Raw genomic sequence first — 15,112 nt, 5'->3', positions numbered from 1 at the left:
TCATACAACACTTGCCTTTATTTAATGCAGTTTTGACTTTATTTCTTAGTGGGTTTTACTCTCTTTTTAATGTAATATATTATAATTAATGAGGATATATATGTAATTCGAGCATTCAAGTAATAAATTACAACCTATAATTTGGGACAAATAAATTCAAAATAATGTTTATCAATTTGGGACGGAGGGAGTATAATTTATATTTCTCGACTTTTAACTTCTGTGCTTATATAAAAAGATGATTGATGAACAGAATATAGGGATATTAAACTCACTGGGTCACTGAGCTATTCCAATATTACAGAAAGGGTAATAAGATTCAAATCGTTAAAAAAGAGTCACTAAATTATCAAATTATTTCACGGGATGTCACTCGAGGCAAAACGCACTATACGTTTTGCGTTTTGTCCAACGTGGCATATGTCATAATTATAAAAAGGTATATAATTTAGTATCTTTTTTTAACAAAAGGTATAATTTAGTACCCATTTTGTAATTTACCATAAACTTAATGACATTTTTTGCAAAACGGTAACCTTAGTGAGAAACAATTCAATAAATTAGTGATTGTTTTTTAACGATTTGAATATAAGTACCCTTTTTGTAATCTTAGAATAACTCAGTGACCCAAGAAGTTTAGTATCCGTAGTATGGGAAGGCATAAAATTAAATAATACACTCGAGAAAGTCTGGTATAAATTGAATAAATTTGAGTGTTAGACAATAAACAATATGAAGAAACAAAAAATATAGATACACAATATATGAACTACAAAATAAGGCATCAGCCTCAGCAAATAGCTATCTGCAACCCTTTAGCAGATATGATGAAGGGCTTGAGAAGCTTACAGCGTTTGAAGATTTTCCCCTTTCCGTTGCCTTCCCCGGTGTTCCACATTCACTGAAGTCGAGGGTACGGCATTCTGTCTGCATAAATTCCAAATATCATGTAACCATATTCACTAAAAAGACTAATGAATGTAAAAATCTCAATCTTTATGACAATTTGCATATTTAATCAAATTATTTAATTTTTGAAGCCAAATGGGAGTAATTCTAGGCTGAACAATAGTTCGGTTCTTTGATTTGGTTCGATTTAACATATTTTAGTTCGGCTGGATCAGCTGAACTGAACCGACACAGTCCGTCCTACATAAAGGATGTTGAATAATAAATGATGTGAGCAGCAAAGTCATACCGGAACATTTGAAGCCAAATCGGAATGATTCTCAGGCTGAGCATTATTTTTATCTTGGTCCACATTCTGAAAGGCAGAGCGTCTTCTTTGTAATGTTTCTGGTGTATCGTTTCCCATAACCTCCAAAGCATCAGCATAAGCAGATGCATTGTGCTCGCTAAAATGCTTCATTAATGCCAGAGCATCATAGCTTCTATCTCCAGGACTCATAAAATAACCGATATCCTACAAAACAGGTTTAACGTATTTTTAAAAACCGAATCTCGGATCAAATCTAGCAAACAACAGAGAAAAGTTATGATCTGAAACGATCAATACCTCAATTGATATGTCTGTGTCAACCTTTGGGCCAGGTTTAAAAGAATTTATGAACCAGGGAGATTTCCATGCTGAAGGAGATTCGCCAAATCTAGACATGAAAACCATAATCTTCATGAGAACAAATCAAAAGGAAATGATACAAGGAATAGGGGTGTACAGCCAACCAAATGGAATAATCAAACTGACCCAAAAAATTTGGATATAATAAAAAAATTGGGATTTTTGGTTCAATTAGGTTGTAGACAAAAAAAGTTCAGAACAATTTAGTGCAAATGAACAAAACCAAACAAAATTAATTGTTCTTTTATTTTCTTAGAAATTCATTTGGTTACGAAAAATTCAGTTCAAACCAATGGACACCCTCAGAAATTCTGTTAAACATATACAGCTAACACTTACATGGTAAGATTTTCGGCAACGGAATTCTCAACTACAGTATCTGAAGTGGGGCCGGATGACTGTACTGTCGAAGCGGCAAGTAGATGGTTTTCATGATTCTTCTTGCTGATGGTAGGAGAGCTAATGATGATACACGAGTTTCCAGAAAAAGTATCTGAAGAAATGCCATGCTCTGATAAAGTTCCCAATATTCTACGGCATAAATTCTTGGGCGTTCTAGAACTCGGAGCAAATGCTCTGTCCATTTTGAAATTAGCTTCAGGAGAGAAGAATAACCGATCATTTGTGCGTTCTTCAACGTGAACTCCAGAAGGCTGAGGTTAAAAGGACGGGTAATAAAACAAAATATTAGCACAGAAGATGGGCAATTATTAGCACTTAGTAAAAAAATCATTTAACCGAAGTCCTACTAATCAAAAGAGTTGAAAATGCTAAACCTTGTAGATTCTACAAATAGTGAGTATAACATAACATTCCCCATCCCAAACAGAAAAATATCCAAAAACAAAAGCAAAGAGAAAACAAAAAGAAACAGGAATAACAAAATGAGGACTCACAATTTGTGCACTAGCCTCAGTCTTAGAACCTTCAACAGTCCCTTGTTTTATATTTTCTTCGGAAATACTGCTACCACACTCTTTCTTGGAAATTGCACAATCTCTTCCCTTTTCTTGTCCACTTTCAAGAGCGGGATCCATATTTTCTTTATCTTCATAAGAGGATCCAAGGTTACTTTTCTGATCAGATGGAGACATCAAGGATGTTTTTTGCGTTTCACTCTCAACAAGCATAACATCCAACCTAGAAAATTCCTTGGCCAAACTAAATGTCATGTCAATCTCAAGCTTTTTGTCAACCCTTCTATCAGACAAAGGTGATAACAAATCACGATTCCGCTTCTTCAAAATGGATGGAGTACCTGTGAAAGTCTTAGCTGCAGTTTTAAGCACAGCATCTGGACTATCATCCCGAGATGGCGAGTCCCATAACCTAAATGGAGTGATGCAGCCCATCGAAGACATCATCAATTGGCGGATGCCAAGAGGACTATACTCTTGCTGTATATCACTGCCAGATTGAATCAGATCACAGCTCAAAAAGGGGATATCCAAGCTTGGAAAACGGGGAGGTTCATAACATAAAGCCCCTGCATTTTGAGTTTCATCTTTTGCGTTTCTTACTTCATCCACAGTACAAAACCGTGCAGTATCAGCACCTGTAGTAAAGGAATTCACAGGCACTAATTTTGAAGATTCCTTCAGATAATGTTGCTCATATGCATTAGCGTTAGCTGTACCGTCATCACATGGAGAGCTTGCAGTGCCATTGGTGTATATAAAGTCATCATGGGCACTTGCAATGTACTCATGTTCATGAGCTTTAAATGTGCATTTTCGAGTATCATCAACTGAAAGAGGGGAAGGACCAGATGGCAATGGTTGACGGCATGAAGTCGCCAATACACCGTATCTTGAAGAATTAATTGATTGTGAAGCTTTTTCTGTTTCAGATATCTGGTTGTTGGATGATTGATAATTTGAAGCATCTACATTCATTGCCTCCGAGAATAAGTATTGACAACATTCATCATCAGATATAAACAAGTTATCTGGTTTAGCAGAATGCGCAGATATATTTCCAATTGCAGTAGGTACACTGAAGCCCGAAGATGATTGAAATGCAACATTTACCAGTTCATGGTCTTCATTAGGAGCTATACAATGAGCTCGCAACCTAGATGAATCCCGCACTTGTTCTGAAGAGGATGTGTTAGGCAACACCTGTGCATTATTATATTGGAAATCACTGGTAGCAGGAGTTACAGCCTTATTTGAGAAATTATGCTGGAGAAAGTTGGAAGAGCAAGCGATTTCACAAGGTAATTCTGTCATGGAAAAATTGACATCTCTCATCGATGTAAAGTATTGTTCTGAACAAGATGCTGGACTAGAGCTTTGCTCATTTCCAAGACCAGATTCTTCAGTAAGATGAAATTCTTCTATCGTGTCCAAAACTGCATTCCCTAAGCTACTCATAGACTGCGAGCAGCCAGCAACAGTAGATTCTTGACTGCATTCTGATATTTCTTCAGCTTCTATTCCACATTTCAAACTGCTATCTTCTCCACTGCTATGTACGATTGTTAAAGGCAAGGGATTATGATAAGGTACAAGCGGAAGGCCTTGAAATTGCTCTAACAGACCTGACGCCAAATATGAATCCAGTTTCTTTTTCACAGAGCTGTTCCAGTGATTTTTTATAGAATTGTCTGTCCTGTGGACGATACAAGCACAGATGAAGCACAATTACATTGTGCGCATATAAAAGGCAGAAAATATGTAGATCCAAAAAGAATCAACAAATATAGATCAAAAATAGATAAATTAATTAAATCTGGCAAGTCCTGTTCAAATGATCCAAGAACGAACCTTCCTGGCAAATACTTTGTCAGCTCCGCCCATCTGTTCCCATAAATCTGATGAGCACGAATCAAGGCCAACTCCTCTTGTTGGGTCCACGCCTCTTTGTTTATTGAAGGATTAAGATGATTATGCCACCTACAGTTAATACTTATGTCAGTGCAAAAGCAAAAATACATCTGCTAAAACAAGATAAAAGGAACAATCACTTATCCCAAGAAGATAAGAGTATAGTTCCTTACAAATGTGTAACTAGTATCAAATACAGGGTGACCTGTAAATCAGGCGTATCCATCTTACCTCTCCCTGCACTGCTTCCCAATACGTCCAGGTAAATGCTGTGCAATAGTGGACCACTTTTTAGGTCCAAATCTATTTACTAGTTCAACTATTGTTTCATCCTCCTGTATACATTTAAACAAAAACAAGTAACTCTTATTAATTATAATCAAGTTCCATATAGTCTAAATCTTTGTATTAGCAAAAGATGAAACAAGAAAAATTAAAATGGACGAGAAGCAACCATATGGATACCTCCTTAGACCATGGGCCTTTAATTAACTCCGGATTTAAGACCTTCTGCCACCTATGTAGGCATTGTACATCTGTCCGATCCTTGAAATACTCAGCTAGAGAGGCCAGCATAACAATTAGATGACTGTATGTATGTAATGTAAAATAAACTATTACAGGAAAGCAAAGGTAACCAATTTGATAAGCAGAAGTAGATCAAATGGGCAAGTTTGATCATATGCACCCAAAGAGGGATAGAAGTGAGTTTAAATTTCTAATAACAGTAAAATAACAGAAAAGAAGGAACCAGCTCACATATGATCACACCCAAATAGCCTATCAATAACAAATAACATGTCAAAGACGTACCAATCTTTTTCCAGTTCTTTCCTTTGTATCTCTGAACAGCATTCCGCAGAATCTCATCCTAAACAGACAAAACCTAATTAGTAACAGCAAGGAAATGAGCATTACATTCAGTAATTATGAATTTAAATCAACTTATCAGTAACGGTTTCATTACTTTAAAATACATACACTTCACACTATATCATACATAAGTCTAAGACTTAGTCCTGAGCATCACATCGGGATTTAAATTATTTGATTTGACTAGCAATATTTCAGTGGAATATATCCTTACTAATATGGGTCGTTGCCATTACTACAGATTTGAAAGGGACCTGCTATTCTAATTTCTAGTTTCTACTACAATGCCGGACGTATGCTTAGGAGCAGGAACACCGACAACCCCTCTAACAGTCTATTCTCTCTAATTTGCAGTTACAATCATCTAATTTGGAGCTATAGGTGTCCTAGAAGCCATCAAGTGTTTCTTCAAGTTAACACTACTGATCCAAACACGGAAGAACGCTAAGCAATTACCTCTTCAGCTGTCCACTGTCCCTTAGTTGAACGTCTTGCAGGGCCACTGGTCCTTCTGAAAAAAAATTGCATTCAAATTCAGTTATAACAAGGTCATTTTCTCAATGAAAGAATTGTTTATCATATCAAAAGTACGAGTAAGCATTATAAAGAAATACCAAAAAATAATCCTTAAAATATCAAATTGCCAAAAGGCCCCATATCAGGAATAAAAAGAAGAAACCAAATGTGTTATACCATCAACAGAGGCATGAATAAAGGAAAGAACTAAAACCATTATCATAAGTAAAGCATAAGGAGTCTCGAAATAAGAAGCAAGCAACGCATACATTAAAAGACTGTTAATTCTTGTTATCAACGGGCAATGCATAATAAGAAACTATGAAACAAATTTGAAAATAGGCAAAAATCAGATAGGAATTATAGAAGCAAGCAAAGGAAGTGTGAACTTATTTAAACTCCACTACTAAAGCAAATACAAGCAGGATCACCCAAAAAAAATGAACTGATACAGAGAGAAAAATAAAACATTTACCCATGAAGAGGCCGGATTCTCTGAGCGGACACCACACCTTCACTCTGAAGGGCCAACACACCTTCACTCTGAAGGTCCACCACACCATCACTCTGAATGGCCACCACACCCTCACTATGACTATCTGAGGGAGCAGTAAATGATTTATCACTTTCCATTGTTGATAGTAATAAAAATAACGCAGCATACCCCAATTCCAACTTTATAGCAGTTTGTTCTAATGTATGCTCTCCAATTCATTATAATTGAGCCCCTACCCTAACATACACTTTCAATTTCCACCTTGCCAGTCAGAGTCGCAACCTAATAAACATATAAAGAATAGTAATATAAAAATCAATTACATGGTAATATAATGATGGTTAGTAATTCAAAAAGATGACTTGAGAATCAATAGTTTAGATCAATCAAGTCTCAAATTTTAAATTCTAATCAATTCCCCCCTTAAACAAACAAACTGTACATCGTATCTGGCACTTATGCATCCATCAATAATATTAGGGTTTATGATGGTTAGTAATTCAAAAAGATATCAATAGTTTTGATCAACACTAAAAACAAAATCTCGATTAAACTTGTCAAATTCAAAACCCTAGACAACAATCAAGTCACAAATTTCAAATTCTGATTGAAATCGATATTAAAAAAGAACCCACTTATTATATATAAAAACAAAGTTCAAATTGACTGTTCTTGAAATTAAAATTTGAAATTCCAGTAAACTTACCAAAGTGAGCTTTGAAATGGAAAATGCAGAGAAACCAAGCGGTGATTGAACTAAAACGGTGCGCATCTGCAGATCCTAAAATCTCAATCTGAAAATGTGATTGAAAATAGAACAGTAGAGATATAAATTATAATAGAGAAGAGAGAGAGAAAATGAAACGGTCTAAAAGAGAAGCAAAATTCAAAAATAAAAGGGGCGGACTTCAGTTTCAAACCCTATGGCCTTTAAAGGTCGAGCATGTTTGGTTGTTGTGGACGGTTCAAATTTTATATTTTTCAAATCTCAGCCGTCCTTTTCCACTTCTATTTACTCCTCGTTTTTTAAATTTCCAACGGCTTTACTATTTTTCTTTGTTTTCTTGGCAATTGTTTTCAGACCTTTCGTGAATTTAGATAAACATTATTTTTTTCTCTATTTTTTTAGACTCCTTATATTTCAGTTTAAAAAATAAAACGTTACAAAGAATTATTTTTAAAAAAACAGGTAGCCAATAATGTAATTAAAACAAATGATGTTACAAATTCTAGATGTTTACATTTTTTTTTATGATTCTTAACTATGGTTAGCTGTAGAAAAATATTCAATCTCAATTTCCTTCTTTCTATTACTTTTTTTTTATCAATCTCTTAATTATAATAAAAACTAAATTATTTAATTTTTTAATGAATGAATTTTAATTTAAGAGAATAAATTTATATTTTTAATAATAAATACGTTACCTAATTAATTATACATTTAATCTGTACAATTTTTTATTTTTTTTATTTAAATTCTGATTAAATATTATAAATTGTATGTTTGCCGGTCTAAAATTTTGTTTGTCTTTCTTCATAAAAAATCATTTATTTTTCTTTAGACAATATTTAACTTATCTACTAACAATTTAAATTTGTTTTTCAAATATACTATTATTTTTAAATCTTTCCAGTTTGATCCGATATCTCTTCGATTTTTGTCAAATATACTCACGACTCATTTGTAGCTGGCGATGTTATCTACGCCAAATAAGATAATTTTATACATATAGACGTATAATATTGTGTTACATCTACTCCAAACATATTGTGAGCATATATAATAAAAATCGAATAGATGAAGGATCAAATTAACAAGATTTGAAGATCGTGAAATTTTTGGCAACATATTAAAATTCTTGATAACCAATTTTATTTTTCTTTCTATTATTGAAGTGGGTTCGACTTTAATGAAGTTCATATGTGACTCAGTATGGTTATCACAGTGAAGTGAAGTATTTTTCTCGCTGATATATCAGCTGCAGCTAATATATTTATATTACTACTTCATCAACACAATTGATAAAAGGTTAAAAAAATCATCTTTTGGTGGTATAATTTATATAAAAACAGTTAATTTTTTCTCTATCATAAACGTCAACATTTACTTGAAAAATATCAATCAAATGAAATATAATTACGAATAACTTTATAAAATCCTAAAGTTCATATAGCATTAACGTTTATTTTACTTGATCTTTAATAAAAAAAAAATTATTTAAATAGTCTCTTAACTGTTTATTTTATACACTCGTGGTCCTTTTTAGCAATGTTTCACGTCAATCAAAACGGTGACATTCTTTGCAATTCTATCCATATAAGGACCTCATGGATACAAAATGAATAGTTAAATGACTATTTAAATACAATCGTTTTATTAAGAACCAAGTGAAATAAAAGCTAATAGTATAATTTTTTTATGATGGGTTCCAAATTAAAACAAATTAATAATATAATATGGTCAGTTAGAACCTATACAACATTAAATGAATATTTAGGATCATCTTCTTATAATGAATAAATAAAATGGAAAAAACGAATACAACAAATATATGGATTTATAAATAAATTCATAATTCAAAAATAATCAACAAATACTTTGTCCTAGTCGACGCAAACATATCTACATACTTCAGTATTTTTTTTGTCAAAGTACTTCAGTATTTTGTTTAACATAATTACAAATGTTGTAATTAATTTGTATTCAATGAATAGTTAATATTTTATGCATTCAAAATCATATTCATAGAATAATCAATAATGTTCATGTCAGTGCATGGAAGAGTTTCTCTTTTAATATGAAAGGCATCCATCACGTGAAAAAAATGATACTACGAATAGCACATCCAAATTCACTTTAGGCATAAAAGGATCAATTGTCTAGGTAGTAAAATTGTAAATGTTTAACATTTTTTGCTGAGTTCTTTATTCTTCTTAATTTCATATGTTCTGTTAAAAATTCAAGTCCAAATGTCGTAAAAAGGCCCAATCTTTCATAAAAGTTTCGCAAAAATCCTAATCTTTCAATTTTGTCGATTTTGGCCAAAAACATATTATTTGGTTTCAATTGTGGCCAACTCTCAATTTGATTTCAATTTGCCTATGTAGCGCCTATGTGGCATGCACATATATTGAAAGGTCAGGACTTTTGTGAAACCAAATAATCAGTTTTTGGCTAAAATTGACAAAATTGAAAGGTCGGGACTTTTGTGAAACTATTGTAAAAGGTTTGGCCTTTTTACGACATTTGGCCAAAATTCAATGACTAAATGAACACATCTAAAAAGTTAGTCTTGCGCTTGGCAAGTGGTTGTCTTGCAATTGGCAAGTGGTAATCTCGGTTTTCGTGTTTGAAGTGAATATTCAGTGCTGTGCATTGTTTTTGTGTCTTCTTATTCATTGGCTTTGGGAGTTAGTGGGGAACATATCTTCTGAGACCAATTGAGTGGGGGTGTTGGTGGTAGTGAAGAGAACTCTTTTAACCAATAGAATTTGGTTATTTTCATGCAAATAAAACCCTAGTTTGTTTCTGTGAGTTTTGTTTGTTGGCGTCTTTCTTGTGCTGTGCTGTTTGTGTGAAGTTAATAGTGTTGCAAGATGGGTGATAAGCATGCTAACTCTGAAGGGGATGCCCACCTGGCTGTTCTGGAGGAGGAGGAGGAGGAGGAGTTGGATTACTCAGAAGAAGTTATCGAGGAAGAAGGTGAGACGAAAGGGTGGCTGGTAGGCAGATTTTTAACAGATAAATCTGTTAACCTTATTGCAATGAGACAAATGATGGCATCAATCTGGAAGCCGGTCAGAGGGGTTAAGGTGTCGGAGCTGAAACCAAACTTGTTCTTATTTAAGTTCTATCATGAACTGGATATGGCGAGAGTTGTGAACGAAGGTCCATGGACATTCGAACACCACCTGTTCTTATGTCAGGAGGTTAAACGAGGGGAGATTGTGGAGGAGGTAGAGCTGTGGTTTGCTGAGCTTTGGGTCCATGTGAATGATATTCCTCTGGACTATGCGGCGGAGAAGCTAGCTCAGGATGTAGGAAGAGTGCTAGGTGGATTCATTAAACAGGATTTTAAACCAAACAAGTATGTGGGGGCTAATTCACTTCGTATAAGGGTTCGAGTGGATACTCGTAGACCTCTGAAAAAGCGAATGAAGTTCAAACGGGGTCCAAATGCTTGGAGCTGGTTAAATTTCCAGTACGAACGTATCCCGATGTTCTGTTTTTGTTGCGGGGTGCTAGGTCATTCTGAGAATTTCTGTGCTAAATATTTCGATAATCCGGTTCCTAAAGAACAGTTGCCGTATGATGTGACCTTGAGGTTTAACCCGAAGAGAATGGATACGAAGATTGGGGACAAGTGGTTACGTGACGACAGTCCGGTGAGGAGTTCTAAGGTACAAGATGAAGATGACGTGGAATTTTTGAATGGTAAGATGGCGGAAGATCTGTCAATCAATAATTCCAAATTCAAAAATGGAAATTTGAACTGTTTTGGGAGTAATTCGGGTAGTGGTTATGGGAAGGAGATTGGTAGCTGGAAGGAAGGTATTTCAAAAAAGCAACAGATCCCTATATCCAAGGGATTCGTTGAATCAAGAGAGCTGACTGTGGTGGATGTTATTGAGGCTGATGCTAAGAGAAAACGTGGGAATAGAGGGACTGGATTTGTGGAGGTGGATAATGGGCCTAATTTTCATAATTCAGATATGATTATAGACTCAAATAGTGACAGACCGGTGGGTCCTGGAAGCCAGGCCCGCCCAGTACAATGAGTTGCCTAGCCTGGAATTGCCGTGGCATGGCCAACGCACGTGCAATTCGTTTCTTAAAAGAGTTGGTCAAATCGAAGAAACCAGAGATTCTTTTTCTTAGTGAAACTTTGGTATCTTCTATTCGTATCACAGCCTTAAAAACTGCTCTCAACTATGCTGAAGTCTCCTGCGTTAATAGTGTGGGAAGGAGTGGCGGGCTAGCGCTTTTCTGGTCTTCTTTATATCAAGTGTCTATTTTAGATGCTTCGGAGAATTTTATCGATGCTGAAATTCTTGAAGGTGACGGGAGAAAGTGGAGGTTTACTGGGTATTATGGGTGTCCGGAGAGGTGTAGGAGAAGGGAGTCGTGGGATCTTTTGAGAAAGTTGAACGCTTCTAACGATCTCCCCTGGATCATTATGGGGGACTTTAATGACATTCTGGATCGTGGTGAGAAGAGAGGGGGCTGTGTGCAACCAAATTGGTTGATTTCTGGCTTTCGGGCTACAACTGTTGATTGTGGGTTGTCTGACTTAGGTGCTAATGGCTACAAGTTTACTTGGCATAGAGGTAGCAACGAGCGGCGGGTTGAGGAAAGGCTAGACAGAGCGTTATGTTCTCTGAGCTGGAGAGATCTGTTTCCAGAAGCAGTAGTGTGGAACTTAGAAGCTTCATCGTCGGATCATCTGCCGATTTTGCTCAGTTTGTGTCCAGGGACATCCTTTCAAGGTAGACCACAGTTCAGGTTTAATAATACCTGGCTGGAAAAAAGTATGTGCAAGGATGTTATTGCCGATGTGTGGAGAGGTTGCGACGAAGGTGAGATTGGCCAGAAATTGTCAAGGAGCAGGTCAGCGTTGGAAGTTTGGGGTAAAAGTGTTGGCTCCAATTATAAGAAGAACATTGAAAAAAAGAAGAAAGAGCTTGCAATTTTTCAGCGAAGGCAGGATGAGGTGGGAAGGGATCGGTACAAAAAAGCTACGGAGGAGCTGCATATTTTGCTTGGCGAGGAAGAAAAGTATTGGAAGCAGAGATCAAAAATTTTTTGGCTTCAAAGCGGTGATGCTAATACTCGTTTTTTTCATAATTTTGCGTCGTCTAGAAGAAACCATAATAGAATTATGAAATTAAAAGATAGTGAAGGAAATTGGAAATATTCGAAAGCTGAAATTAATAATATCATTTTTAGCCATTATTCGGATTTGTTTGCAGATGATGATTCTAATTCCTGTAATATGAGCCAAGTGCAGTCCCGTATTAGTGCAGCGGATAATGCTTTTTTGAACAGCCCTGTTCTTCCTAGTGAAATTAGGAAAGCTGTATTCTCAATGCATAATGATAAGTCTCCTGGCCCGGATGGTTTTAATCCTGCGTTTTATAAATGCTACTGGAGTTTAGTTGGAGTGGATGTTGTTAGAGCGTGCCAGGAATTTTTTTCCTCAGGACTGCTTAGCAGTGGGATGACGGATACTGCTATTGTCTTAATCCCCAAAGTCAAGGCTCCAGAATCGGTGGGGGATCTAAGACCCATATCTTTATGCAACGTTGTGTACAAAGTCATTGCAAAAGTGCTTGCTAATAGAATGAAAAATCTTATGCCCAAGATTATTTCAGAGAACCAGAGTGCGTTTGTGGAGGGGAGGTTAATCACTGATAATTTTTTGATTGCTTTCGAGATTGGGCACTATCTGAGACAGAAAAGGAGGGGGCGTAATGGAGTGGCGGCTCTTAAGCTTGATATGAGCAAAGCTTATGATAGAGTCCGTTGGGTGTTTCTCAAGGATATGATGATGAAGCTTGGCTTTTGTAGTCGTTGGGTTGATCTTGTAATGACTTGTGTGACTTCAGTACGGTACACGAGTATTGGGGATAACTATGATATGACCCCAATTATTCCGAGCAGAGGTCTTCGGCAAGGAGACCCTCTATCCCCTTATTTGTTTATCATTTGTGCGGAGGGCCTTACTAGTATGTTAATGGAGAGCGAGAGGTCGAGCAGGTTACACGGTGTAGCCATTTGCAGGAATGCGCCTTCGATTAGCCATTTATTTTTTGCGGATGACTGTTACCTTTTTTTCCGGGCAAATATGGCTGAGATGGAGGAAGTAAAAGTGATCCTTGATAGATATGAGAAGGCCTCGGGGCAGCGGGTTAATTTCAGAAAATCAAACCTCATGTTCAGCCGTAATGTGGCAGAGATGGAGAGGTCGGAAATTGCAAGGGTGATGAATGTTCAAGTGGTGGTGGATCAAGGCAAGTATTTGGGTCTTCCTTCGCTTATAGGGAGAAACAAACGACAAATTTTTCAATTTATTAAGGATAGAATTTGGCATAGAGTGAAGGGGTGGCACACTAAATTTCTCTCAAGAGGTGGAAAGGAGGTGCTTATTAAGTCAGTTGCGCAATCAATTCCCAATTACATCATGAATGTGTTCTTGATTCCGACGGGTTTGTGTGGCGAGCTTGAAAGGATGATGAACTCGTTTTGGTGGGGTCGAGACCAAGAGAGGAGGAAAGGTATTAACTGGGCATGTTGGGATAGACTTTGCAAACCGAAAAAATTCGGAGGGTTGGGTTTTAAGAAGATTCGGGAGTTCAATGTAGCAATGCTTGGAAAGCAAGCTTGGCGTCTAATCTCCTTGCAGGATAACCTTATGGTTAAATTGTTTAAAGCCAAGTATTTTCACAGTTGTTCGTTCCTAGAGGCTAAGTTGGGTGCGAACCCAAGCTATGTTTGGCGTAGTATCTTTGAGGCGCAGTCGATTATGAAGAAGGGAGCTCGGGTTAGAGTTGGAGATGGGTTGAACACTCGTGTTTGGAACGATCCTTGGGTGATTGAGGCTGAGAACGGTCTCATTTCGGATCCGATGCCGCTGGAGTTAAGTAACATTAAAGTGAATCAGTTGATGGTAGTTAATTCTAATGTATGGGATACTGATTTAATTAGAGATGTTTTCTCTCCTGGGGTTGCCGAAAAAATTATTAGCATTCCTTTGAGTTCCCGTTTACTAAGTGATAGTTGGTGTTGGAGAGGTGAGAAGCGTGGGAATTTCACTGTCAAATCTTGCTATAGGCTTTTACAGGGTGAAGTGGAGAGCTGTGATGAAGGAATTTGGACGGTCATTTGGAACATGCAGGTTCCTTTGCATGTACGTAACTTTATGTGGAGAGTTTGTGCGAATTTTCTGCCTACAGCTGATGCATTGGCTTCGAAGCGGGTTTATTTCAATGAGTTGTGCCCGGAATGTGGTGGGTCGTCTGAATCAGCTGTGCACCTATTTATGGCGTGCCCTTTTGCCCAAGAGTGTTGGAGAATTGCGGGGCTCAGTCCTTGTCAGGCTAGGCAGCAAAGCTTCAAGGAGTTAGCTGTTAACTGGATAAAACAGAAGGATAAGGAGGAAGTCAGTCTGGCCGTCATGATCTGGTGGAATATTTGGATCCATCGGAATGAGCTGGTCTGGTCGGAGAAGAGATCCTCGGCGCCGGAGGTGGTGAACAAGGCGGGTTCTCAGCTGTTAGCGTGGTTAGCTGCTAGGGGAAGAGTTAATGGTCGCTCAGGGCAGCAACTTATGGACGGGGAAGGGGCTGTTAGTTGGTCTAAGCCTCCGATTGGTACCTGGAAGGTGAATGTAGATGCCGGCTGCAACGTTGATGGTTCCTCAGTCGGGGTGAGTTGTGTGGTCAGAGATAGCAGGGGTGATATCGTGATGGCGAGAGCAGTTAATATTCCGGGTAATATGGGGTCAAGAGTGGCCGAAATTATGGGGATCCGGGAAGCTCTGAGTTGGATAAAGGATGAACAGCGTGTGGTGGTGGAATCGGACGCCTTGGATGTTATCCTGGAGATTCGAGACCCATCTCGAGATGATAATGATCCTCTGATTATGGATTGTGTGGAGTTAGCGAAGCAGTTTTCTAATTTATGTTTTGTTTATGTAAGGCGATCTGCGAATCAGGCTGCGCATGTTCTAGCGCATTACGCCCGTTCCATGTCAGGTCATCAGGAATGGTTTAACCATTTTCCTGAGTTTCTTACGACTGTTGTCGCTTCTGATTTGATCT

At 37.2% G+C, this 15,112-nt stretch overlaps 1 protein-coding gene across 1 annotated transcript; it reads right to left on the bottom strand.

Annotated features, from left to right (window-relative positions):
* Positions 1-666: 666 nt before the first annotated feature.
* Positions 667-7,193, bottom strand: LOC126661100 (transcription factor MYB3R-1). The gene is made up of 12 exons (XM_050354885.2): positions 6,999-7,193; positions 6,272-6,574; positions 5,737-5,791; positions 5,221-5,278; positions 4,873-4,967; positions 4,639-4,742; positions 4,348-4,476; positions 2,476-4,192; positions 1,919-2,232; positions 1,517-1,607; positions 1,199-1,423; positions 667-927 (listed from the first exon to the last, which is right to left on the bottom strand). Exons 2-12 carry the CDS (start codon positions 6,427-6,429, stop codon positions 802-804), a joined length of 3,072 nt encoding a protein of 1,023 aa, XP_050210842.1. The 5' UTR covers positions 6,430-6,574; positions 6,999-7,193; the 3' UTR covers positions 667-801.
* Positions 7,194-15,112: the final 7,919 nt, after the last annotated feature.

Source organism: Mercurialis annua, linkage group LG1-X, assembly GCF_937616625.2.
Source record: "Mercurialis annua linkage group LG1-X, ddMerAnnu1.2, whole genome shotgun sequence".
NCBI classification, from domain to species: Eukaryota; Viridiplantae; Streptophyta; class Magnoliopsida; order Malpighiales; family Euphorbiaceae; genus Mercurialis; species Mercurialis annua.
The sequence above is the reverse complement of the archived record's forward strand: the minus strand, read 5'-3'. Positions and strand labels throughout refer to the sequence as shown.